A 24104-nucleotide genomic window follows, 5' to 3' on the forward strand; every position below is an offset into this window, starting at 1 on the left:
TAGATTTTTGTTTGTTTGTTTTTGTTTGAGTGGATATGTGTAGAGATTAAGAGTGGAGATGAGGGGAAGGGGGGGTGGTAGTGGCAGTGCTCTTCTCAGGAGGTGGCTTTCAACCAGAAAAGGAAAAAAAACTAATCCCTAAATCGCTCAGTTACTTAAGAAGAAATGACATACATCTTGGATACGTCATTATTGAAAATGTCAAACATGTAATATACAACCCAGAAGGAAGAACCAGCTCATTGTTAAAGACCTGCCTTTTTTCTGATGTCAATCCTTATTTTAAGTTTGCGTTCAAAATTAATCGAGTTCAGTGTGACACACAAAGAAAGAACAAATCCAAGGCCCATTTGTGACTGTACAATATTTTGGGTCCGGAACGACACTTGTGAAAGGTAAGGACAAGGAGATATCATCTGCAACAGTCAAATGTCAACTCGTTTAGCAAGTTTAATTAGGATTTTTGGCAACCTTAACACTTCATTCTGTTTACCACAGGCAACCTTCCCTGTATGTCTTTGTGAACGTGTTCGATTCAAATGGGAGGGCTCATACAAGCAAAAACAGTGGTCGTGATCAAATCTGAGTATTCCAAATTGGCGTTTGGAATTCACTCACTATTCAGAGTATATTTTTCATGTAAAACAGAATAGAGCCAGTAAAGGAAAACTGAGCATCAAACCACAACAAAAAAATACAGCTTCTCTTGAACTCCCTTCACAAAGCCTTCACTACGCCCTCTTATGCTCTTCTCAAATCCAAAATGGTGGGATATTTCATTTTCAAGTGTATTTGATCTCATTGAGAGAAGCTGCGCTGTCCCTCTCTAACCCCGTAGTCTAGCAACACGGAGCAACCCTAAGAGAGCGTTACTTTATCAGTTCTGCTTGCCGGGCTAAATTAAAATGATGGTGAAAATGCCCATCGCTCCAGCCACCGAGGGGACTGGTAGGGAAATGGTCCATTAAACCCAGATCAAGAGCTATTTATAGAACTAAGCGACTACTCGTTAATGTCGCCAGCGGCTACCAGTGAAATCTCTCACAGCCACAGCGCTAAACATTTGCACCCTGATTCTTTCCCCGTTCAAACTGCCAGGTGACAAAACGTTTAATGAATGAACTTTGACTCGAGCAAGCAGGGAAAGAGGTTTAAATGTTCTTTTGCATCGAAAAAAAGGTTAGTGTCTCCACGACATATTTCCCATCCCCCTAAAAGAGACAGAGGGGAAAAGGGAAAATAATTTCTGTGCGTTAGGGGTATGGGCTAAACTGAAAGGGCCTCCTCATCAGAATATGAAGATTTGTCTGCTAGTCTCTGAAAGCGAAGGCGCTACTGAGATATCTAGAGAAGGAAGACAGCTTGTTATCTGCAAATGAATCTCTTGCTATAACGTTGCGATCTGATTGTGCATTTGTTTCCCTTCTGCATTTCATGTGCCTGCGCGCTGACTGGCTGCCAGTGCTATCTTACCAGCACAGCAAGCTGACGAATTGCTCTTTAATAAGGCTCTCGTTAATCTTTTTCCCCCAGGAGATACGTATTTTCTAGTCAGATAAGGCTGAAAAATTTCAGACAGTGAGAGGCGGTGAACCGGCCCCCCTCCCCCCGCTTTTCCTCCCCGGCAGGTCCTGCGCGTTCTTCGCGCCTGTCCCCCACCCCCCGAGTGTGGCAGGAGGGGCAGCGGGGCGGCCGCCGTCCCTGCCCCGGCGGACAGACAGACAGGCAAACAGACAGACAGACAGACCCGCGGCCGCCCGCAGCCCCAGGAGGGCGCCGCGCCGGGGCCGCCGAGCCGCCCCGCGGCCGGCAGGGGGCGCCCGCGGCAGGGCCGGCGGGGCGCTGGGCCGGGGCTGCCCCGCGGGGGCGGCCGCGCCGTCACGCGTGGCTGCGGGGGTGTCGCACCGGGAGGCACGGCCGCACTTACCGCATATCTTCAGCCCGATCTTCCTGGTGCACCCGTGAGCCACGCCGCACCACGAGTCGTAAGCTGGAAGAGAGAGCAGAGTTGTTCCCCTGGCGCGGCGGGGTGGTCCGGCCGCAGCTCCTCACCCCGGCCCCCCGCACGGCTGTATGGCCGCGAGAAGCCTCCGAGCCCGGCGGCGCTGGGCGCGGCGCAGCTGAGGCTCGGATGACAGCGAGCCGACATGCTGGCCTGCCCGGAGGAGAGGAGCAGGCACCTGGGACCCGATATCTCATCATTTACTGGCTGGGCTCCAGGGAAGCAGCAGCTTAAAATAAAGTGGCGTGAAATGGGGTCACAAAAGAGTTCAGGAATTAATTGGTTGAAAAATAGTATTTGACTAGGTGATCGGACTCGCATCATTGAACCTCGGACGGACTGACGGGCTGCCGACGGCCCCATTAGGACCGCACCCTCAGAGGGAACAGGCTGCTCCCCAGCCCCTCGAGTGGTGGCTCGCACTCGCCCCGCTCGGCCCCAGCTGAGCCCACGGGAAGCGGGGAACGAAGCCCAGGACCGAGGTGGAGGGTGCGCCGGCCGCGGCACCGGGCAGTGCCGAGTCTCTCCCGCCCGTCGCCGGCGCTCCTGAGCGGGCGGAGGAGCCCTCGGGGCAGGGGCGCTGCCAGTGCCCGGGGGCGGGGTGCCCGTGTGGGCAGGGCGGGGTGCTGCTGCCAGCGGTTATCTTAATTTGAGCCGTGTCGCCAATTAATTCGATTTCTGCTTGTGACACGTCAGTCGAAGGCAGCAGTGCCTGCCACATGCGCCTGAAACAAGACCCAGTGCTGCCGTTCGTCCCCTTCCCCGTTTTTTACAGTTTCAGAATAATGACAATAATGAGTCCCATGCTCGTGCCTCGTAACTCTTTCAGAGTAAAAGCTATTACCCGCTCTGCTGTCCCTGACAACCTTTCATTTCTTACTGTTGCTCGCTCTTTGTCTCTGATGTTTTATAGTATCGAATCTCTTTTTTCATTTTTTTTTCTTTTCGGTAGGCGGCGGTCTGAACTGCCTGGTAGGGCTATAAACTGATTCTCTATCCACCTGCAGCAGCCTTTGCTTCCCACTCACACCTCAATAACTCAAGGCGAATTCAGAGCAATTAGGAATATAACGCTTTGAAAAGCTGCAATTAGCATCCAAATTTCGCTTGATTACAGCCTTCAGCGTAGGCTGAAAAGAAGCTGCAGCATTAGCATTTATAAAACGTAGCGGGGAGACACCCGCTCTAATACCCTGGTGTAACTTCGCCCTTTAACGCATTCGTTTTCTCCACACCTCTTCCAACATCCCCATTTTTTTGTCCATCTGGGAGGTCAGTTAATTGTCTATATCTCTCAAACGTGGCTATAAGATAAAGACAACGTTGACCAGTAAGGTGGGCTTTTCCTCACAGCGTCTTACTCGCCACGGACCGATCTCTCCTGTTCCACAGTAGGAAGATGGTTTCTTTGTGTAGAGCACTTTCCACACCTTGCTTAATGGCGCGGAACAGAGCTTCACAGATGTATCATTTCGTTACGAACCTGGTCTTTCTGAGCCTAAATGAAGAAAGCCTCCAAAACATTTAAAACGAGGAAAATATTAAAACCTACTTGTGGGTCGCAAATTAGGTGGGGTGGGATCCGGAGCATCGTTGGACGACGAGGGAGCGGAGGAAGCCATCCCTTCAGAAAAGCCCCAGTCCTCGGAGCTCGTATTTCCTCGATATTCCTCTGAAGGCTTGGCAGCAAGGGATTTGCTGGAAGGAAGAACAGGCGGGTTTAGTGTCTAGTCTCCTGGAGCACCGCACCGGAGTCCCGTCCAGACGCCAGCGGGCGGCAGCCGCGCAGGTCCCGAGGCGATGGCAGGACCGGCCGATCAGGGAAAATGCCTCGACAGACTGAAGAGCAAAATCTTCCCTTCGCTAGATTCCAGGGCGCTACCCCCCGCGCCTGAATGACGGATTTAGCAGAGCATGAAGTCTACAGCAATTATATCGCTGGCCACTGAGCAGGGCAGTTATGTGGTTCCCATCAAATGGAGACCAAGGTGCAGAGCGGGCTTAGAAATCACCAGCCCAGACGACCTACAATCCCAAAGACAGCCCGCTCCTCGGCTTTACCAGACACACGTCAGGCTAAGCATTCGGGAAAGACTGACAGATAAAACCCCGCCACCACAAAGGTGCGTTTTGCCCAGATCCAATGACAGGCGCCACATACATGTGTATCTGCACACACATGTCTCAGCAAAGCGGGGCCAGTCTGTGCTCCAGCACTAGCCAGCGATCTCCCGTGCCCGTGCTCGCCTTAGCGGCGCAAATGGCAGGAGAGGCATGTCTGTCTGGGGAAAGGAAGATGTAGGACCAGCCCTCGCTCCTCGCCAGATGTTCAGCTCTTTCCTGGTGGACACGGTGTTCCGATAACCAATACAAGGGTCGCTGATCGAGAATTGCCGGGTCAGTGCCCAGCTCGTCTCTTTGTCCCCACGGCTACCTGCGATTTATTTTCTTCCCCTTGTAAAGAAAATGAAGGTCGCGGTAACGAAAGAATGCTTTCTTTGTTAGCGGCTTTTTTTCAAATCGGTAGCTACCGATTCATTTCCACTGCCGGGTGGATTTACACCCGCATGTAAACGCAACAGATCAACGATTTCAATGGAAAACAGGTATTTAAATTTTCTTAAGAAGAGAAAGAAAACAACCATAGGCAGAGGATATTTTCTAGACAATGCCTGGAAGTGAAGTAACAGGTTAACATTATGTCTAGGGCGGTAGCTGTATCAAAAAAACCCGTTATTCCTCTATTCATACGACAGCGACCAAAACCGATTTTCGGAGGAAAAAATGCTCCAGACGTTCTCAAAGGCTTGAAAAAAATAGGATGCTGTTTAGAGGACACTTACCAAGGGGGCGAGCGGACACTCTTATTGCCGTAGTCCAGGTTGGCACGGCGACTCTAGCCTGGGAGCGACCCGCCGCTTATAAACTCTGCCAGAAACGACGTCGGAATACCAATCGCGCCGCGGAATTTAATGCGAGATGACCTTTTTTCCCAGAAGTGCTCGGATTTGCTTTTTTAAAAGCGTGAATCGCCCGTTGATCTGCTTCGACGCAGGCATGAGTCACAGGACCGCCGCTACCGCCTCCGCGCCGCTCCGCACGGGGGCTGGGGGCCGCTGGGGCGGCCGCCTGGGGCGGGGAAGGGCGGCCCACCGGCCCCGGCCGCTGCCGCTGCTCTGCTTAGCCCCGGGGCGCCGGGGCTGGCTCCCGCGGCGGGTGGGGCTGTCCAGCCGCGGCAGGGGCGGCACCCCAAGCGGGCGGTCCTGCCGTGAGAGCCCCTCGGGCGGACACAGCCAGAGGCTTTCCCTAGACAGCACCGGCTTGACCCGAGGTCGCCAGCTGTGCTAATAGGCACCGCACACATCGGCGCACCGCTGAGGCGAGGGGCCGAGCACCCGCCCCGGCCGTCCCTGCGGCCCCGGCCCTCCCCTGAGCATGGTGCGGGTCTCGAATGTGCCGGGCGGGGTTCGTGTGGATCGTAGCTTAGCAACACCCCCTGTCCCCCCTTCGCCGTGCCGAGGGTTTGATGTGACCCGCCGGCTCAGCCCGCGGTTCCCGCGGCTGGCGCCGCTCCTCCCCGCCAGAGGGTGGCAGAGGCACGGGCACCGCTGCAGGGGAACACCTGGATGCCGGTGACTTGCCTTCAGTGTTGCCATTAGATTACGGTTTTATGCCAAACATCCCTTTGCTAAAACCAGAAACGTTAAGACAAGTTTTTTGTACCCCTGCCAACCCCACGTCTGCGTTACTCCGTCCTCACCCCGAATGTGCTCAGGCAACACTTTGTGGTGGTGACCGGGGTGCTGTATCCAGGGCGCCACGGTAGCTACGCAGATGCCTAAACCAAACCCTTCCCAAAAAGATGTCACGTAAGGGGCTGGGAGGAATCTGCAATGAGACGAGAGGAGGGGAAACAGCCCGATGGAGCCAGAGAATTTCATCCTGTGCAGGAGATGCTGGGCAGTGCAACGAGCAGCAGGCCTGTGTCCTTTCTGAAGGACTTGAGGGAAAAGCAAAAACTTACCAGCCCGTTTTGTAAAGGAAACCGTCTGACTGACAGCATTAAGTAGCCGGATGACCGCTTTGTCGAGCACACTTACTGTCTAGGAACTGGGTGTGTAACAAAAACACTAACAGCACAAAGGCTAGTTTTCAAACATAGCTTTACAGATACTAATGGCCCTAGCTGACACGACCTTTACTCATATCTAGGCTATAATTTTAAAGCTGGTTTCAACCAATCGAGCAAAACATTTGCTCAGTGCAGAGCGTGAGAAATGATAATATAACTGTAACTATTTGTCCTTATAAACGTAAACAAAGGTTCAAAGGAAGTCATGGCAGGATTGCAGTACAAAGGGTCAGTGAAAGACCACGCAAAGAACCTGTAAGCTGTCAGTCACTGTGAGGCGCGACCCAGCTGGGTGTATGTCCGACACGCTGATTCCTTTCCTTCTGGCTTTCCAGAAGTGCGTGTGTCTGGAGTAGACAGACATGGTTTAACATAAATATTGACGTCTTCCTAGAATCTGAGGCCCGCGAGGGGAAAGAGCCAGACAGTGAAGGCCAGTGAGCCTTCCGCGGCACGCTGGAAATAGGCTCTTTCCAGCCCTCGAGGAGCCCGGCGGCGCGGCGCTCCCGGCGCTCCCGGCGCTCCGCCGCGCTCAGCACCGCGGACAGCGCCCGCCGCGGCCCGGCCGCACAGCCCGGCAGGGTGAGCGAGCGGCTCGGTGCGGGCAGCCTGGCACGGCCCGGGCGGGGGCGCGGAGCCCTCGCTCCCTCCCGGCCGCGCAGGAGGACGCCGAGAGCGAGCCCCACCGAGCCCGGCCCGCTCCCCTCCTCACGGCCCCTCTGGGTGGCGCTGCGTCTCAAGCCCAGGCACTCGGCAAAGCCCTGCGCAGAGCCCGCCCGGCCGGCTGCGGCTGCTCCGAGCCCGCGCTCACCACCATCGCTTCGTGCCGGCCCCGGCGGCGGCACGGGGAAAACACCAAACCCTGGGGCTCCGCGGGTCCCTCCCTCGCTCACGCCTGGAAACGCTTGCTGACTCGTATTTGCAACGGAGCCGCTTGAAAATCCGACCTAAAGCCAAACCACCACAGCTCAGCGCCTTCATTCAGAACTCGCCATACCAACCGAAATCTTTGAATCACCCTTGCCAGGTGTACACACTTAGGCTAGGGCACTCAGAGATGTGCCGCTCTCACCGAGAGCTCAAAGTCCTCCCCTGCAGCTGTGCCGCTCAAGTAGTCTGCTATTTTCTACTTGCATGTGACTGTCCCCTCCCGAGGCTACTGCTCGGGTGCGCCCGAGGCACAGCTTACAGAGAATCTCTTCGCAGCTGGGGACCCAGGAGACCCAGGCTTTACTTGAATTCAGATGTTTACTGATGATGTGGAACACACAGGAAAAACCACCGATGCACGGTATCAGCAGGGCAGGAGGATGAAGATATGTAATTCCCTTAGCTGAAGCTTGTAAGCAGCACATTGGTTAGAACTCACTTTAAACAGCCAGACTATGGGATAATTCACCTCCATCCACAAACTGGCCATGTTAAAATACGAATTTTGGGTACCCTGAGTGGGCAAAGGAATGAAACCAATGCAATAAATATCTTTAGCAACAAAGACTACTCAACAATTATACATAGTTTTTATAGCTGTGGACTCTCTCTCTCTATATACCTATAAACAATGACTGTCAAGCAGAATAAAATACTATTTGTATTGCAACCTGTAGATTTGAAAAGCTGCTGTGTTTGGAGCTGCGTACAGTATATAACAAATTAGTGCTTTGATTATTTGGCCCTGTCCAGAAAATTCTACAAATGGAAATTTGGTGAAGACTGTGGATTCCTACTCTACAGATAATTTTTTGCTGTTTTACGTCACTTGACAAACATGAATTGAAGATGAATGATACATTTGCTTTGGGTTTTATGAACAGTCAGTACTGATGTACCCAACTGGCCCGTATTTAAGGATCATGTACATCACTCGAGTTTCAAAGACAGCCCAAGATGAACTGCCAGAGAGAATATTCAGCACTGCTGTGATAAAGGGCATTTGGAAAAGTCTAATCTGAAGCACATTGTTTTACATACTTTGTGGCTTCTTGTTTCAGGATGTCCCCTTCCTGATCCATGCTGGCATGTCTTGTTGTCCATTTTGATCTGCTTCATCTGAAAAACATCCCAAAGAATAACTCACCTCCTGAAACTATAGCAATGGAAAATCCCAACTCCCATTACCCCCAAGCAAACATGGAAAGAAATAAGGAATCCCCTTACTTCCAAGCTGTAACATAAAACCCTTTTTATCTAGATGGATCAAAGCAAATTACTTAAGACAGGTAACTGTGATTGTAACTCGAAAAAATAACAAAAGTGATAGTACACCCAGTAAGTCCACTCTCTACCAGTTTTAGGAGATGGCAGTTTTACCCTGTGTCTGAAAGCAAATTTATTTCCCACCTCCCCTAGTAACCCTATAGAGCCAAGACAACTGATGCCTGGATATATTTCCCCTTATGATATTTAACTTTTACATATCACTGAATTATATCTTTTTATCCCATAGGAGGGCATCAGTTTACAATGAGAACATGCAGCAGTTTCATGAATGCTGCTGCAGGAGATCACGCAGTTTGACTCTCCAGTCTCAGAACAAATTTGGAGAGCTGGATTCTGGGGGGTTTTAACACATGATTGTTTAAACTTAGCATATTTCATACATAATCCTCAGGAAACAAGAAGCATGGGCTTTTCTGCTACTTAAAAAAACCCCCACTTCTCAAATCATAACTCAATTTCAGGTATGGGCTTTGCAAGTCTCAAAAGTTTTTGGGATCATTACAGTTGTGATCTTAGCTAGGTTTTTGGTTTGTTTGTTTTGGTTAGTTGCTTTGAGGTTTTTTGTTTGGTTGGTTTTGGTTTTTTGTTTGTTTTGTTTTTTCCCCTTTCCCCTCTGTGGTGGATAAGTCAGGTTTTGCCCTGACAAGTTTGTTAGTTCACCCTGGATACCATCAGTACTAGTCAAACAGCAGATTTGCTGCAGCACTGCATTTGAAACCCTTCATTCCTCTGGTTTCTTTTTAGCTACATATTACAGAAATGGAAACAAAAATTGTTTCCAAAATGGAAGGTTAAGTGCGCCTGGTTGAAATACAAGGGGTTTAAAAAAAGCACCAACACCCAGATTTTTTAACACAGTGCAATCAAAGCACAGAAACATAAACTGGATGGTATAAACAGCTACAAAGACAGAAAACTGGCACTCTGTACTCTGAAAAGTACAGTGATATGTTCTTGTCTACCCAGACATGTTTGTCCACCAGAAAAAACAGATGGACAGGTAAGAAAAAAAATCCCTTCTCTCTGTTAGATTGACTAGTTAATCTTTCCTATTCTGAGTGGATTTCATTAGCATTTTTACAACTAACAGATTCCTATTTGGAGGTAAAAGAAGAATGCATGAACTTTAAGGAAAAAAATCAGTTGCTACATAGGCCTCTCTACTCAGTACAAGTATGGAAGATTATGAAAATATTGAGGGGCATCTTTAAGGAAAAAAACACTTCTCCCAGATCAAGAGAAAGGTAATTCAAATTCAAGATATCTCCCAGACAGAAAAATCAGATTAAAGTTGACTTGTTAGAGGTACATATTCCAATCTGTTTATGTAATAAAATCTTGTCTACTTTGACATTTCAAAACTTCTCTGCAAGCACACACTTACCTAATGCTCTTGACTCCCCTTGATGGTATTCCAATAGCTGCACTTGAAGGGGACAACCACAGGAAAAAAACAGAGCTGCTGTCATCTGGGACAGCACTAGCATTTCAGCACTAGAACAAGAGACAGAACTTAGCCATAACAAAGTTTTTTAAAGCTAATACACATGAAAGAAAGAGCAGCACTGCTCTGAGCAGTGAATCAAGCATAACCTCTCTCTTCATAATCTTAAGGGATACTTAATGTCTGCTAGGGTTTAAAGGAACTGTCTGGGAAGGGATTCAAGGCAGTACAAGGGATCGTGCTCTGGTATCCAACAGCTCTGTTCTCTCCAGGACAGGTAACAAGGCTACCTGCATTCCTCTCCAGCAACAGAACACCAGCTTGGGACTTCACTCCTCAGCATGCTTCTACCAGTCATCTTTTTTCTTCATTAATCTCTTTAAACAAATGTCTCAACTTCACTGGAAGAACATGAGCTAGTAAAAACGTTGAAAGATTTGTCAGATATCCACACTCAAGCTAGTCACACCATACAGAAAAAATTAAAGATGTTCCACTCTGTCTTCCTTCAGAGAAAATTCTGTTACAAGGGCTTTAGGGATCTGAAGACTACGAGAATGAACAACGTGTAGCTTTTCTAGAATGTTAGAGTCCAGAATTTCCTTCTCCAGATTCTGACATGGAATCTGGCTTGTGTATTGGTGTAAATTAGTGTCATCAGATATTAACATAACCACTACTTGATGGAGACAGGCTGTATACAATGCTGCAACAGACTGCAGCTGCAGTAGGCGAGATTGCATTCTGGTTACTGGCTTTTTAACATATAAAAAAAATAAAAATCATTGTCTTTGTGAGTGAATAAGTTCTTCCTTAGATACAGCATGGGATCCAGGTGGGTGAAGGATAACTCCTGAGAATTTTAAGACATTCTTGTTCAATTAAAGGCATTACAGATTGATCTGCTACTTTAAAAGGTTTTTTGGTCAATAGTCAGTTTAAAAAGGCATATTTTAACAAACCAACCAACCAGCCAGCTAACTAACCAAGCACAAAATCCTTTCAAAAACCATTTAACACCCAACAATTATCCTTCATTTTCACTTTGCATTAATTCTCTACAGAAGACTAAGAATACACTGGTAATGACAGGGGCTCTAGGAATGCCCTGAGATATTGAGATATCTCAATGCCACTGGGATACTGAGATATTGTACCTTGGACCAAAATAAAGTACTGGAGACCTGCAAAGGCACTTCTGCAACACAGGAAGATCTCTTCAAGTAATTAATCTCAAAACCTGTGATTTCATGTTCTTTATGTTGCTGGGTTAAAACAAAGAAACAGACCCTGCAAAACTAACCCTGTTAAGAGGCACAAGTATTTGATCAGTATTCTCTGTTGTGCTTATCCAAACAGATCTGCATCAGGAATTACTGAAAGGAAAATAACACAACATAGAGACATCACTTCAGCTAAAGGCAGGAAGAAACCCATGGAAGTTCTTTTATATGGGCACACCTATCCAAGCATGAGAATACTAGCCTATTATTTCTCTAAGACTTATAAACTTTATTAAATAACATTCAGACACATAATTGTTGAACAGAGATTTTTCTTATGCCAAGGTAAAAGAAAGAGACACACTTAAAATTATAGCCCAAAATGGTTACTATATAATGTTAAATATTAATAGCAGGCCCTAGAATTTCTGCAGTGAAAGGCAATACTAAATTTTAATGTACTCACATGTTTAATAAAATGTGTTTATTGTATCTTTTCTTCTGCCTACCCCAGAACAGCATGTTAACTGTGTTTGACTTTCATTAGTTAACTTTACTGAATGTCATTACACTCAGTCCAATTCTCCACACCCATAGAACTGCAGGTTTTGTACAGTAAAATTATTACTATCTAAAAAAATTTAAACTGTAAATAAAGTAGGGGTTGGGTACAAGCCTTACCTGCAGTAGCATGGCTCAAAGTACTTTTTCACCACCTTAAAAACCAGAGAGTAGCACTAGGTAGAGGCAAACCTTTTTACAGGAATGCCAGGCAATGTATATCCCAACTTCTAAAAATATTTCAACTTATTATCTATTTCTTTCTGCATTGTAACATGGTTCACTTCGTCCTCACCATGTGGACACCAACTGATTTGAGGTAATACATATGGCAGACATCCCACATAGATGTCTGCATTAAAAATGGCAAAGATATTAGTGTAAAACGTAAACCATCTTGAGTTTAGATATATGATCTATTCTTGAGATGCTCTACTAAAGAGGAATTTGACTCTCAAGAGCATATCTGAATCATTTTCAAGTTTTAATTCCAGTCCAGAAAAATAAGCATATTTATAAAGTAGGAAGAATGACTCCCAGCCTATGTCTTTTCCCTGTCATTGATAAAAGCATTCATATGAATTCACTTAGTTTTTCAGCAAATTGTTTTTTCTCTTAGAAAAAATACAAATTCAAAAACAAGCAATAGGAGATGAATGATGGGGACACTAAAATGAATATTAGTAATTCAGGAATCACAACCACAAAGAGGTTGATAATTTTCACTCCTTTCCATTTAATTCCACTTCCCTCTGGAAAGCAACTTGTTTACTTATGGTTTATCCATGTCTAGAAAAGAATCCTTTTGTCCTTTCTAAAGCCTAGCTGTGTCCAGAGAAGCAACTAAATATCTGTGCTAAATTTGCTCAAGGAGCCTCAGTCTTATAATCTCTTATGGAGACCAAATTCCTCGGGAATGTAAATCCAAACCTTACCAGTTCATTATGAATATTTCACACCACAGTGGCAGCTACTACTGTAGTTCATGTCATCTCACTCTATAACTTTTATAATTGTTAACAATAAATTAATATTAAATTGATACAAGCCACAATCTTATCAGTTATGTAGATTTTTTGATCGATTTCCCAATTGGCACTTAATCAACAGTGTTACTTGATTTATCTCCAAATATAGACTAGAGAATGTCATTGAAGTTATGTATTTTCACAAAGATGTCAGGCAAGGCTTTTCAGCTAAAATACTCTTAAGAGCTATTTCATTAATGTCAAGGCTATAAAAATCACAACAATTCCCAGCAAGCAGTGCTTTTCTTTTAAAGCAGAATTTCTGTCACTCAAAATTACAACACTGTTTTGTAGGTTACAGAGTTTTATACAATCATACTGGTTTTCCCTTGTTCAAGTGGTGCAAAGGAATATATCAAGTCCAGTACTTCTAAAATACTGTTTTGCTCAACTGATGGTGTGTCACAGTTTCTATGTAACTTGTTGTTCCAGCAGGAAAACACTTTATAAATTCCTTCTGCACACATCAAGTTTGCCTGTGTCATCAAGTTAGAAAACAAGGTATTTTTTACAAGTATAAGTTTGAAAATATTGCAAGGACTACAAAAATTCTAAGATCTGAAATTAATTTTATATTTTAAAATATATCTTAAAATATTTTAAATTTTATAAGATTTTATAAAGAAAAATGAAATTTCTAATAATAATTATGAGTATGATAAAACAGTGTACTTCAACAGTGTATGTTGCAGATTGTTGGGGAATCAAAATCCTCAATGAAATACCATACTATCTCCACACTCATTTTTTTCAGACTTTTCCTCATTATTGCTATCTGAACAGCTAGGCTTTTACTTTTTTGTTTTGTTATTGCTGCTTTCATCACTTGTTTCTGCATCATCTTCACTCTCCCCACTGATGAATGTGTGCTGCTTCTGCCATAAAAGCACACAGCCCAGCAAAGCCCTAAAATCAGCACAGCTGCTCACCAGAAAATCGTTTATGGGAGAATGTTTGAATTCTGCCACCAAGCTCCTTTGCTGTTCCTGTTCATCAGGAGTTTTCACTGGGAAATCATAGGAATAACTGACACAATGCAGCATGGATACTTTCACTATAAACCAAAATCACGTGTAAATCTAAGTCTAGGAATGGAAAGCTGTCTAAACAACCTGGTCTAGTGCAAGGTGTCCCTGCCTATGGCAAGGGGGTTGGGACTAGATGGCCTTTAAGGTCCCTCCCAACCCAAACTATCCTATGATTCTATTATATTATTCCACAATTCATACACCTCTTTTCAAAATTACCAAAATCCGAGTCAGCATTTGCTATGCATACAAGTGCAGAAATTCTGGAAATGAGGTCTCAGTACATCACCTCTATCGAAATTGCCCTGATACTGTAAATCCCAAGGAGGAGCAGAACCTTGTAATGAAGCAGCATTCTGAGGCACTGAAATAACAGGACAAATATGTATATGACTTCAAGATCAGAAAAATAAAAATGTACATAGTACCTGGCTTATATTTTACATGCCCATAGGTTTCTCTTAGCCTTATAAGAATTTTAGCTCCAGTGGTTAACTTTTCCAAGTTGCAAAGGTAATACAATTCACAAGTCTGTACATATTCATGTCCTTGATATACTTTCTGTTGTTGCTGGGCACAGAATGCTCCCTGCAGAAACACTTTCACAAATGTTTTTTCAGCTACTGGTTCTAATTGTAATGAATTTAAACATTCTACACAAAACAAAGACATGTCATATTTATTTATCTATACATTCTATAGTTGTAATAGAAATACAAAAACAGATTAAAGGACAAGTGACAGAACATGAAGATATTGAGTTCCCATAATATAGCTTACCCAATACTATGTTTTATTTTATCTAAATTACAATGGTGCCAAGTGAACCACAGGTTAAACAGTTCATCCATGCATTTCCAGTCTTTCAAAATTAATTGGGTGACAAATTGTTGTATTATTGAGCTCTAATTGCTTACAAAAGCATGTAATAGATCAGCTGCAAAACCAAAGACATATTACCATGGTACTGCTTGAACTGCCACTTCTGAAAGCAAATAAAACAGTTGTTTCACATTTTGGCTCACCTGACTGAATTTTGTTCTTCAGCTTGAATGTTTCTTTGACTTGAAGCTTATGGTGAAATTTTTTAAAGTTCCATTTCAAATATACACCATCAAATTGTTCAACCCCATGCTTTGTCTGATTTCCCTGATTAAGTAATGAGTATTTGAAAGCAAACAGTATCATAAAAGTTACCAATTGTTAAACACATAATTGTTTTGGCCCCAAAATACATGATTTTCCATTGTTTGTTTGCTTACAAAATAGAGACAGTAACTTGAAAAAGCATTAATTTTCTATTCATGGTATTACTTCAATCCTGAGGTAGTGAAAATTTTCAGCAGCTTCAACACAAATTCACATAAGGATATAACCTGCAACTTTGGAATAATTTAATTTACTATATGAATGTTAAAACAATGGAATGTAAAACATCATTCAATTAATCTATTGCCACAAAGGAGCTGTACATTAGATTTTGGACTAAGTTGATGCTTACCTTCTTGGTCTGTGTCCTTTTTAAACAACTGTCTCTAGTGGAAAATGAAATAACAAGACAAAATAAAAAACCAACCATGTCTTTTTCTTTGCAGTAGACCATCAGAACTTTTCTGAGCAGACATTGCAGACCAGAACAAACAGAACATGCATTTTCTTCTCTTTTAAAGAAGTCTTGGAACAGTACATTTTTACTTTGCTTCAGTTACTGAAACAATTAATTAATATTGATTTAAACAAAGAAAAAATCCAACAAACAAAAAGAAAGGAAACCAGTGAGGACTTCAACAGAGTTTTCTACAAGTTCTTGAGGTGGGATCTTTCTCTGGGGTCTCTATCACCATTAGAAGTGATCTATCCAGCAAAACACGGATATACAGCTCATGATCTACCTGATCATGTAAACACGCCCTTTGCTCTTACATCCTACTGAGATCACTAAAACTCACATGTGTGCTTAAATTAATTTCTCTGGGGATTCTTCAGTAAGCAAACCACATAAATGCAACAATTGTGTTCTTTAGCATTTAAGAGTTTCTAGAATTTGTGATTATAAATTCTGATGGCCTTGCTCTTCCACTGTTATTAAATCCTCATCACTGCAGGTTGATTTTGTGGTCCTAGCAGATCACCACAACAAAGCAATAACATGCAAAATGTGTCTAATGTCTACTCTCTGTCATTAGAGAAACAAAAAATTAGGCTATTTTCAATAACCAGACATCTTGCTCTAGAGTAATTTTAATCTCTTATTTGGTACATCTTATTGAAACAATGTTTAATATTTACCAGTTATTTCACTCCTTGCATACAACAGGCTCCTTGGCCCAGCCCTTGGACAATAGGAGTTTAAAAACTTACCTGTGAGCAAACAGCCAGGTTACAGCCCCTCGTGATTCTCTGAGCTGTTGTTGGTATTCAAGGAGAGCAGGTTGGAACAAGATAGCTCCAGAAACAGAGTGAAGCTGTAAGCCATGCAGCCCCTTTCCTCTGTCTAGCAGGTGTCAAACCATGAAATTAGGAAGGGTTATTTGACATTATATGACTGTACAATGGTGAAGTTTTTCAGCATGAGGAACAGCAACAGTATCTAGAATTGTACATCCAGAAAGGAGTGTGAATTCCAAGAGATGTATTGCACTTTCACAAGTACCTAACCTAAAAACACTCTACATCTGCTACAAAAACCTACATTTTTCCTCAACTGCAGCTACAGCATGACCTCTATAACTCCATAAAATCAAAGTACAAAATTTGAATGTAGAAGTTGGAATAGAAAAGCTTAAAATCTGACACATCACAGCAATGATGCCCAGTGCTGTAAGTACCATACTGAACCTACTTTGCCCTTCAGAATGAGCACTATTTATTATAATTCTAACTTAGTCCACTGGGTGGATTGCTCCTTTTTTATCTGCTAGGCACAATCAAATCAGTGCAATAGAAGAACTGCTGATGCATGAAATGATAGGTCAATGTAACCTTGTCATGAAGTAATATCCCTGCAAATAACAGTAAACAAATAAAACAATTCATTTTATTTGCTGCAGGTATTAGGCAAGGCATAAATTGTCTAAGTCTAAAGGAGGAACATTTCAACTGCAAATATAATATATTGCTCCCCACTACTATACAAAACCCTCATTTAAATAACACCCTAACACACAATAAGGGGGAAAAGCTTTTACAAATAAATGGTGGTTTTAGTCACACCACCATCTACCACTGGACTTCCCAAATCAGTATAACAATGGCCTTCGTACAATTAAAGCTTTCTAAAAACTTCTGTCATCAGGTGTCTTTCTTTTCTTGCCTTGTCAGAAACAGATGTCTCTGGAGTAGTTCATCTAAACAACTGGCACAGTACATTTAGCATAATTTTTACATATAAAAGTTCTCTTATTTGTTATTTTTATTTTTCATTTTAATTCATTTACCAAAATAAAGTCAGCATTGCATTCTTGGAGTTATGATGTACTTAAAAAGAAATTTCTCTATGAGATGATTCATGATCCTATAAGAAAATGCTTTGGAAGGGAAGTGTAAAAGTGGTAAAATTGAACTACCAGCCCAGTGGTCACATGCTAAGACAACATTCTATAAAACATATTGAAAACATTAATACATTGTATTATTCTTAACAGCATAAGATGTTCTATAGGTTCCTCTGATGTGCAGTGCTAGTAATAAAAAAAATCTTTAAAAAAAACCTTTTAGGATAAACTACATATATGTTTGTGTAAGCATACACACATTTATGGAGATTATGGTTGGTAAATACAACTTACAGGAGCTTACAAGGCTGGTGTTGTGTAATTCCCAGAGGACATGCTCATAATGGTTTTATGTAGCAACAGTAAAATGTAATATAAACAAAATTTAAATGCTATTTAAACTGGAGACTCCAATCTTGAATGGTTTCTTATATGTGACAGCTTTCATAGAGAACAAATTACATATACTACTGAGAATCTAATGTGCTGAACTTCTAAGGTGGGTGGGTTTTATTTTCTTTCCTAAAATATCTTCAGAAAAAAGTGTTCAACTTTACAAACAAACACAGAGAAACTATTTTAACTGTCAGAGATTAGTGAATGGGAAAAAAATACATGATTATTTTATGTGAGACAAATATTTAATAAGCATGGTTTAACATAAAAAACAGTGTAAAGTCATTTTAAAGTCTGAAGTACAGTATTTATAGTTATACATTTAACATGAGAAGGAGGTGTTGGAATGAAGTCTTGAAAAAATTTCATTTTTTATTTGGGACATGAGTGGGAAAACGTGCGTTATTGTGATAGATATCTCGAGTATTCTTGTCAGAGCAATTTTCCAGCAGGTGGATATGTCAGCTCATTATAAACCCTACATACTACACTACAATGCCATTATTAGGTTTAAGCAGGGTCTGCTTGGCCACACAAAATACAAGATAAAAATATTAATATCTCTTTAAAAACCGATTAAAAAGTCAAAATAAAATCATTAGATGCTAAAATGTGTTACTGATGCTATCACAGCAAACACACTTTCCAACATTTTAATAACAGACTTGGAAATTAGAAACTCTTACTAAAAAGACTGCCACATCATTTGTAGTCACAGATACTTCATAAGAAGATACTACTGGAATGATCTCTTCTGGCATACCAAACCCCTGAAAAATAAAATTAACCATAAAGAAATAATTTTAAACCAAGTTTCACAACCATAGCCACATAAAATCTAATAGAGATCTGAAGGCTCCTATAAACAGAATCAGCTGTTTTTCCTTTAATCTTAGGCTGAAAGGGTCTGCTACACAGTAGTCATGTGCCAAAAATACCCCTAGGAACATTAAACAAAAGGATCTGCAACTTTTCTGGTCAGTCTTAAGGATATCTTCATTTTTTCTACAGCATCCAAATTAGAAGTTCAGAAGCTCAATAACAAAAAGCAGAATTCCTGAACACACAGTAGTTGTTCATCCCTGAAAGCCACAGGCCAACATCTCCCTGCTCTCCTTGTCATTACTGGCATTTATGAATCTTTTCCTTTTCTCACTTTGAAGCACCTAAAGCAAGCTACATTTTGTTGCTGGGTTTTGGCCTGCCCTCACAGAAGGCACACAGCTGTCAGGAAAGCAAGATGTCTCATGTTTGAATTCCACTGCAGGGCCAGACTCTGCTCCCTTAAAAGTCAGAGAAGGTTATCCCTTTAAGTTAATGAGGAGCAGAAAGAGGTCTTGAGTAGCAAGTTTCTTCAGTATTGTGTGTATTTATAGAAAGCTAGAAAGGTTTGGATTGAAAGGGACATTAAAGATTATCTAGCTCCAAACCCTCTGCCATTAGCAGGGACACTTTCCCTTAGACCAGGCAGTTCAAAGCTCCCTCCAGCCCGCCCTCAAACACTTCCAGGGATGGGGCATTCACAACTTCTCTGGGCAACCTGTTCTACTGCCTCATCACCCTCACAGTAAAGAATTTATTCCTAATATTTGATCTAAACCTACTCTCTTTTAGTTTGAACATGTTGCCTCTTGTCCTGTCCATCCCTGGCCTTGCAAGGAGTCCCTCTCCAGCTCTCTTGCAGGCCCCTCTGGGTACTGGAAGGTGCTCTAAGGCTCCCTCGAGTCTTCTCCAGGCAGAACAGTCCCAACCCTCTCAGCCCTTCCTCATAGGAGAGATGCTCCAGCCTTGTGATCATCTTTGTGGCCTCCTCCGAATTCACTCCAAAGGTTCACTTCATTCCTACATTGGGGGCCCACAGCTGGACACAGTGCTCAGGGTGGGAATTTCAATGGGGTGAAATGACAGGCAGAAAGCGATGCTACTGCCTGAGGAAGTGGCCGAACTTCAGATACCTCATAAACAGCCCAGATGTGACCCTACTTACTCTTCTGACAACAGAGAGAAGAGGCCGCTGAAATAACCATGGCAGCACTGCACAGGTGATTCACAGACTTCTTTGTGTAACTCTGCCTATACTTAAGAGTTGCCCCAAGAGCTGGGAGCACCAGCACACAGCTGCTGCTTCTACCCTTGCCTTATTCTCACCTGCTTTTACTTTTTGTAACTTGGGCGCTGGTGAGACTCAGTGTTCCCTCCTGCTCCTCCAGGTAGGTTATTTTACAGTCAGCTCATACTAGCTAGATCTGGTCAAAAGACACATTGCATGGGCTAATTCAAGAGCAGAAACAAAAAAGTCAGATGAAGGGAATAAAAAAAGAAGACCAGTAATTATTTAACCTCAACTAAGTTGCACAGAGTCCAAACATTTGACCATGCCTCTTGTAATAAATATCCATCATCTGAAGCATTCAGGAAACTCGACAGACCTTGTACACTGGATTGGGAATATATATGTCAGAAAAACATAATGTGTTACAAAATTTATTCTGGGAAAAATAAAGTGTCAGAAGGGCTATCACCTTTCAGATGTTACCATCTTAAACACTTTCATCTTTTTGTATGATGTAATAAAGGGGAAAAAAAAGAAGTTGAGACTGCTTGTCTAATCAACATTTTGTATTTTAAATTAAATCAGCTTTCATGTTATACAGGTATAGAACAAAGAAAAAATAATTAAAACAAACAAAGAAACAAACAAACCCCAAAGCCAAACCCCTTTATATTTCAAGTCACTCCTTTAACTCCAAAGTTGTCTCCTAATGACAGAAAAACTTCTCTGGACTTCACACAACCTGCTTCAGAGACAGGGACATTTTATAGCCCAGGGAAAAGCTGTGAGGACAGAGCTCTGTCCTCTGTTGCACTTGACCCTCAGAAAAAATGAACTATAACAATGCCAAAGCTTATCCCACTGCAGTGAAGGATGAACGAGCCACATTATAGAAATAAAAGCTAGGAGTCTTGAGGGCCACATGCATTTAAAACAAAAGGAAAATCAAACGAAACCAAACCTATCAACCAAACAACCCCCCCACCCCCCCCAAAAAAACCCCCAAACAAACAAACAAAAAACAACAACAACAACAACAAACCAACCCAAAACAAAACACCAAAAAAACCTCAAGCAAAACTGCAAAACTCAAAAAAACCCCAACACACCAAGGGTCACTAAACCAAGAACTTCAGGTATCCTGGACCTACGACTCTTTGAAATTATTTCCGTCTTGCCTCAGTAAAAGAGGCTGAAACGTGTCCAACGTTCCCGTCAGGTTTATTTCCTCAAGTCCCCTCAGCCAACACGCGCCCCGGAGCGGAGCAGAGCCCGCCCGCTCAGCGCCAGCGGCGCCGCCGGCCCGACCGCAACCCGCGGCGGCCGCGCTTGTGCGCCGGCAGCCCGGGGCACGGACCTTCCCGGCCCTGCCCGGCCCTGCACTGCCCGGCCCGGCCCGGCCCGGCCCTGCCCGGCCCTGCCCTGCCCGGCCCTGTCCCGGCCCGCCCCGCCGGGATCCCGCCTGGCGCAGGGGGGCCCGGGCCGGTGTCCCGCCGCTGCTCGGGTCAGAGGCGCGGCCTGGGAGCCGCTGCAGCTCCGGCTGTGCGCGGAGGAGCGCGGTGCGTGTGGGTGAGAACGGCCTGCAGAACGGGATTCTGTGCCGTTCCTCAGTTTTAAGGGGCATTCAGGCAACACTGAAATGGCTATAAAGCCACCATGGCTGCTCAAACAACTCCCGAAGGATGTCGAGACTCTCCAAGTGTAAATGTAGTCATAACGCAGTGAGACAAATACGGGATGGATCGGCCAATCTGTCACTATTAAACACAACAAACAAAACGCGATTCCAGCTCAGGAAGTTTCTGAAGCGCTGTTCCCCAGAAGCTGAGAGGCTGTGCCAAGGGAAATATCTGTTTTATATACGCCTTGTTTTTAATCCACTTTCCATAGCATCTGTTACTGGAAAACAGGCTCCTAGGTTAAACAGACCTTTGGTCTGGCTCTCGATGGTTGTGCATCTCCATTATGTTTACCATTTCCCCTGAGAAAACCATTTCAGGCATCTCCATTCCTGCTTGCCAAAGGATGCTGCATGTACCAGGGGCTCTTCCTGCATTCTGGAACTCTCTAATGATTATGTGGCTGGCTCCAGGGGCATGTGCAGTTCTGCAGTTTCCTTACGGCCTTAAACACGTGTCCCCCAAAGGCACAAAATGACTTTAAACAGATGTAGCCAGGATACTGTCAGGTCCTCCCTGAGAGCATTACACTGGAGTGGGGAAAATACTCTAATCCCTGAAATATGAAACAGAGCTCCCCTGGAAGTTAGGGAAAAGCTGAGACTTGGTGGAGAGGTACAAATAAGAGCCTAATTACTGAGGCCTGAGAGCTGAAGGTGGGAAGATGTGATCTTAACCACACTCATCTGTTGTCACCAAAACTTAGGGGCATTAGCTGTGTGATCTGACATGACACCTAACCCTGGGCAGGTTTTCAGGGCTGATTCAATCATTTAGTGAATCTTTTTTGGCTGAAGTGTTCCTTACTGCAGCCTACTTTGAAGTAAATTTCTAATGACTTATTTTAAATGAAAATAAACTTGGTAAAATGTGAAAGAGTGTGACGTTACATGCACAAATGTAGGAATTTATTTGTAGAATTCACATTGTAAAAATCCTTGCTATTAATCATAATCATTACAGCTCTAAATGCATCTCACACTATCGGGCATTAGTGATATATTCAGATTATTTTGTTGGGATTAATAGAGGATTGGCTTTCTGATCAGCAAATAAAAAGATGTTGCAGCTTTCTAAAAACAAGTACCCCTTCGTGTCAGCCAAACTGCTGAAGAAAAATATTTTTCTTTTAAAAATTCTTATTCTAAGGCCAGGTTCTAACAGATGCATAAAAAACCTCTATACATGGAAAAGGAGAAGAGAAAGTCGGGTCAGCCATAGTTTGTCTCTGACTGATGTAAGACTTCATGGCTTAACCAATGAGAAGAACATCTCCTGCAGGCAAGAACTCAGATGAGACTATTTTATGCCTTTGATTTACCTTTTTGAATAAATGATGATAGAGAAAATGGTTATCACTACAAAAAAGTGCTGTGGAATCAGCAGCAAGTCAAGAAATTCAGCTGCTTTGATTGAGGTTATCACAGGCGTTGAGGTGGTAGGAACTCTGTCATTTCTGCAGCAAGATTTCATGAGAGACTGTGCTCAATGCTTTTGAGATCAAGAGCAAAATATTCAGGACATATTAAGGATGGTATATTACAGAGTGTATTAATTTTAAAGGGGTGAGGCACACCTGTAATTGGAGGCAATCTTGGTTGAATCATTGGATCTTAGATTCTGTTTTAAAAATGTGTTTTGTTGTATGCTGGGTTTTTCTTTTACACCTTTCAAACAGGAAAGAATGTTTTCTGGCCTGGTAGAGGCTCTGCTGTAATCTAGCAATCTGGCCTTGGGAGCGGGGTAAGGACTGTAGCAGCCCAAGAAGGACCTGTGCAGAGAGGAACTAGTCCTCACCCAGAGGCAATGGGTAGTTGCAGCAGTTCCCTTGAAGGGCAGAGCTCCTGCTGTCAAAGGGCCCAGCCAGCCCAGGGAAAAGCGTCCTGTCCCAGTGCATCACACCTGCTCTGGCCCACGCCCCTGCAGGGCACACAAATACTGCCGCTGCTTCTGCACCTTGTGCAGAGAAAGTCAGTTCCAAGAGTTTACCCTCCATGCTGTCTTGCAGATCTGTACAAGAACCATGGGGAATCTAAACCTACATCATCATTCTAATTGTTTTTACCATCATCTAAGTTTTTAATCTTTGATAGTGTGTGTATCTTAATTAGGAGCCGGTTCTCAAGTGTATTGAAAAGCAACCAAACAAACCAAATAATTGTGTAATTCTAATACATCGTTCTGGGTATTCAAAATATCTAATTGCTGTAGCTAATTAAAAACAGGCTTGAACTTACCCTCCTCCTTGTCCTTTCTTGAACATGCTCACTAAGTGTCAGAGGTTCTAACATCTAGATCAGAATCTAGATCTCAGTGTTATACCTGATGCTTGATACCTATTTTAAATTAAGTCTAGGATGAATGAATGCATATAATAATAAGAAAAAGGAAATTCTAATGTATTTAGGCACTTTATAAGGAATTAGTTTAATGTAACATACTATTCTGCTTTACTGACTGTTTAATATTTAATATTTCTTAGCAGATTAAAACTGTAGTTCTAATGAGAAAAATAATTGAATGATAAATCTAGAAGGTAATTCCCACATTTAAGTCTCAGTCATTTCAGTACTTTGCAATCACTTTATTTAGCTTAGGAAACTTTCATTTTCATGTGTAATGAGGCACAATGATTTGAAGTTTTGTGGACAGGGAAGAGAACAAACCCCATGAATGCAATGTAACAGCTGCATAGTGGAACATCCTGCAGAAAACTTTGGGGTTTTACCACAAACTCTCCTGAGTTGTGTAAGAAAACTGGGGAAAGTGAAGCAGCTAGAGGCTTCTAAAAAATTCTTGGGTCTTACGCTTCCTCTATTAATCTAGGATGTGAAGGGAGCTCAG

At 43.3% G+C, this 24104-nt stretch overlaps 2 protein-coding genes across 2 annotated transcripts in view; both read right to left on the reverse strand.

The window, feature by feature from the left end:
- The window catches only part of GAD1 (glutamate decarboxylase 1), a 32812-nt gene extending 24639 nt beyond the window's left edge, over window positions 1–8173 (reverse strand). Inside the window, exons 1-3 of the mRNA XM_063399819.1 lie at window positions 8106–8173; window positions 3555–3700; window positions 1928–1990 (exon numbers count right to left, since the gene is read on the reverse strand). Of these exons, the coding sequence (XP_063255889.1) occupies window positions 1928–1990; window positions 3555–3700; window positions 8106–8146 (250 nt within the window). The 5' untranslated portion in view covers window positions 8147–8173. The remainder of the gene's footprint in view (window positions 1–1927; window positions 1991–3554; window positions 3701–8105) is intronic.
- A 9894-nt stretch (window positions 8174–18067) lies between these two features.
- MYO3B (myosin IIIB) overlaps window positions 18068–24104 on the reverse strand; it is a 222531-nt gene continuing 216494 nt past the window's right edge. The window contains exon 36 of the mRNA XM_063400539.1: window positions 18068–18298. The gene's annotated coding sequence lies outside the window, so the exon portion shown is untranslated. The remainder of the gene's footprint in view (window positions 18299–24104) is intronic.

Source organism: Prinia subflava, chromosome 6 (genome assembly GCF_021018805.1).
Source record: "Prinia subflava isolate CZ2003 ecotype Zambia chromosome 6, Cam_Psub_1.2, whole genome shotgun sequence".
Classification (NCBI taxonomy): domain Eukaryota; kingdom Metazoa; phylum Chordata; class Aves; order Passeriformes; family Cisticolidae; genus Prinia; species Prinia subflava.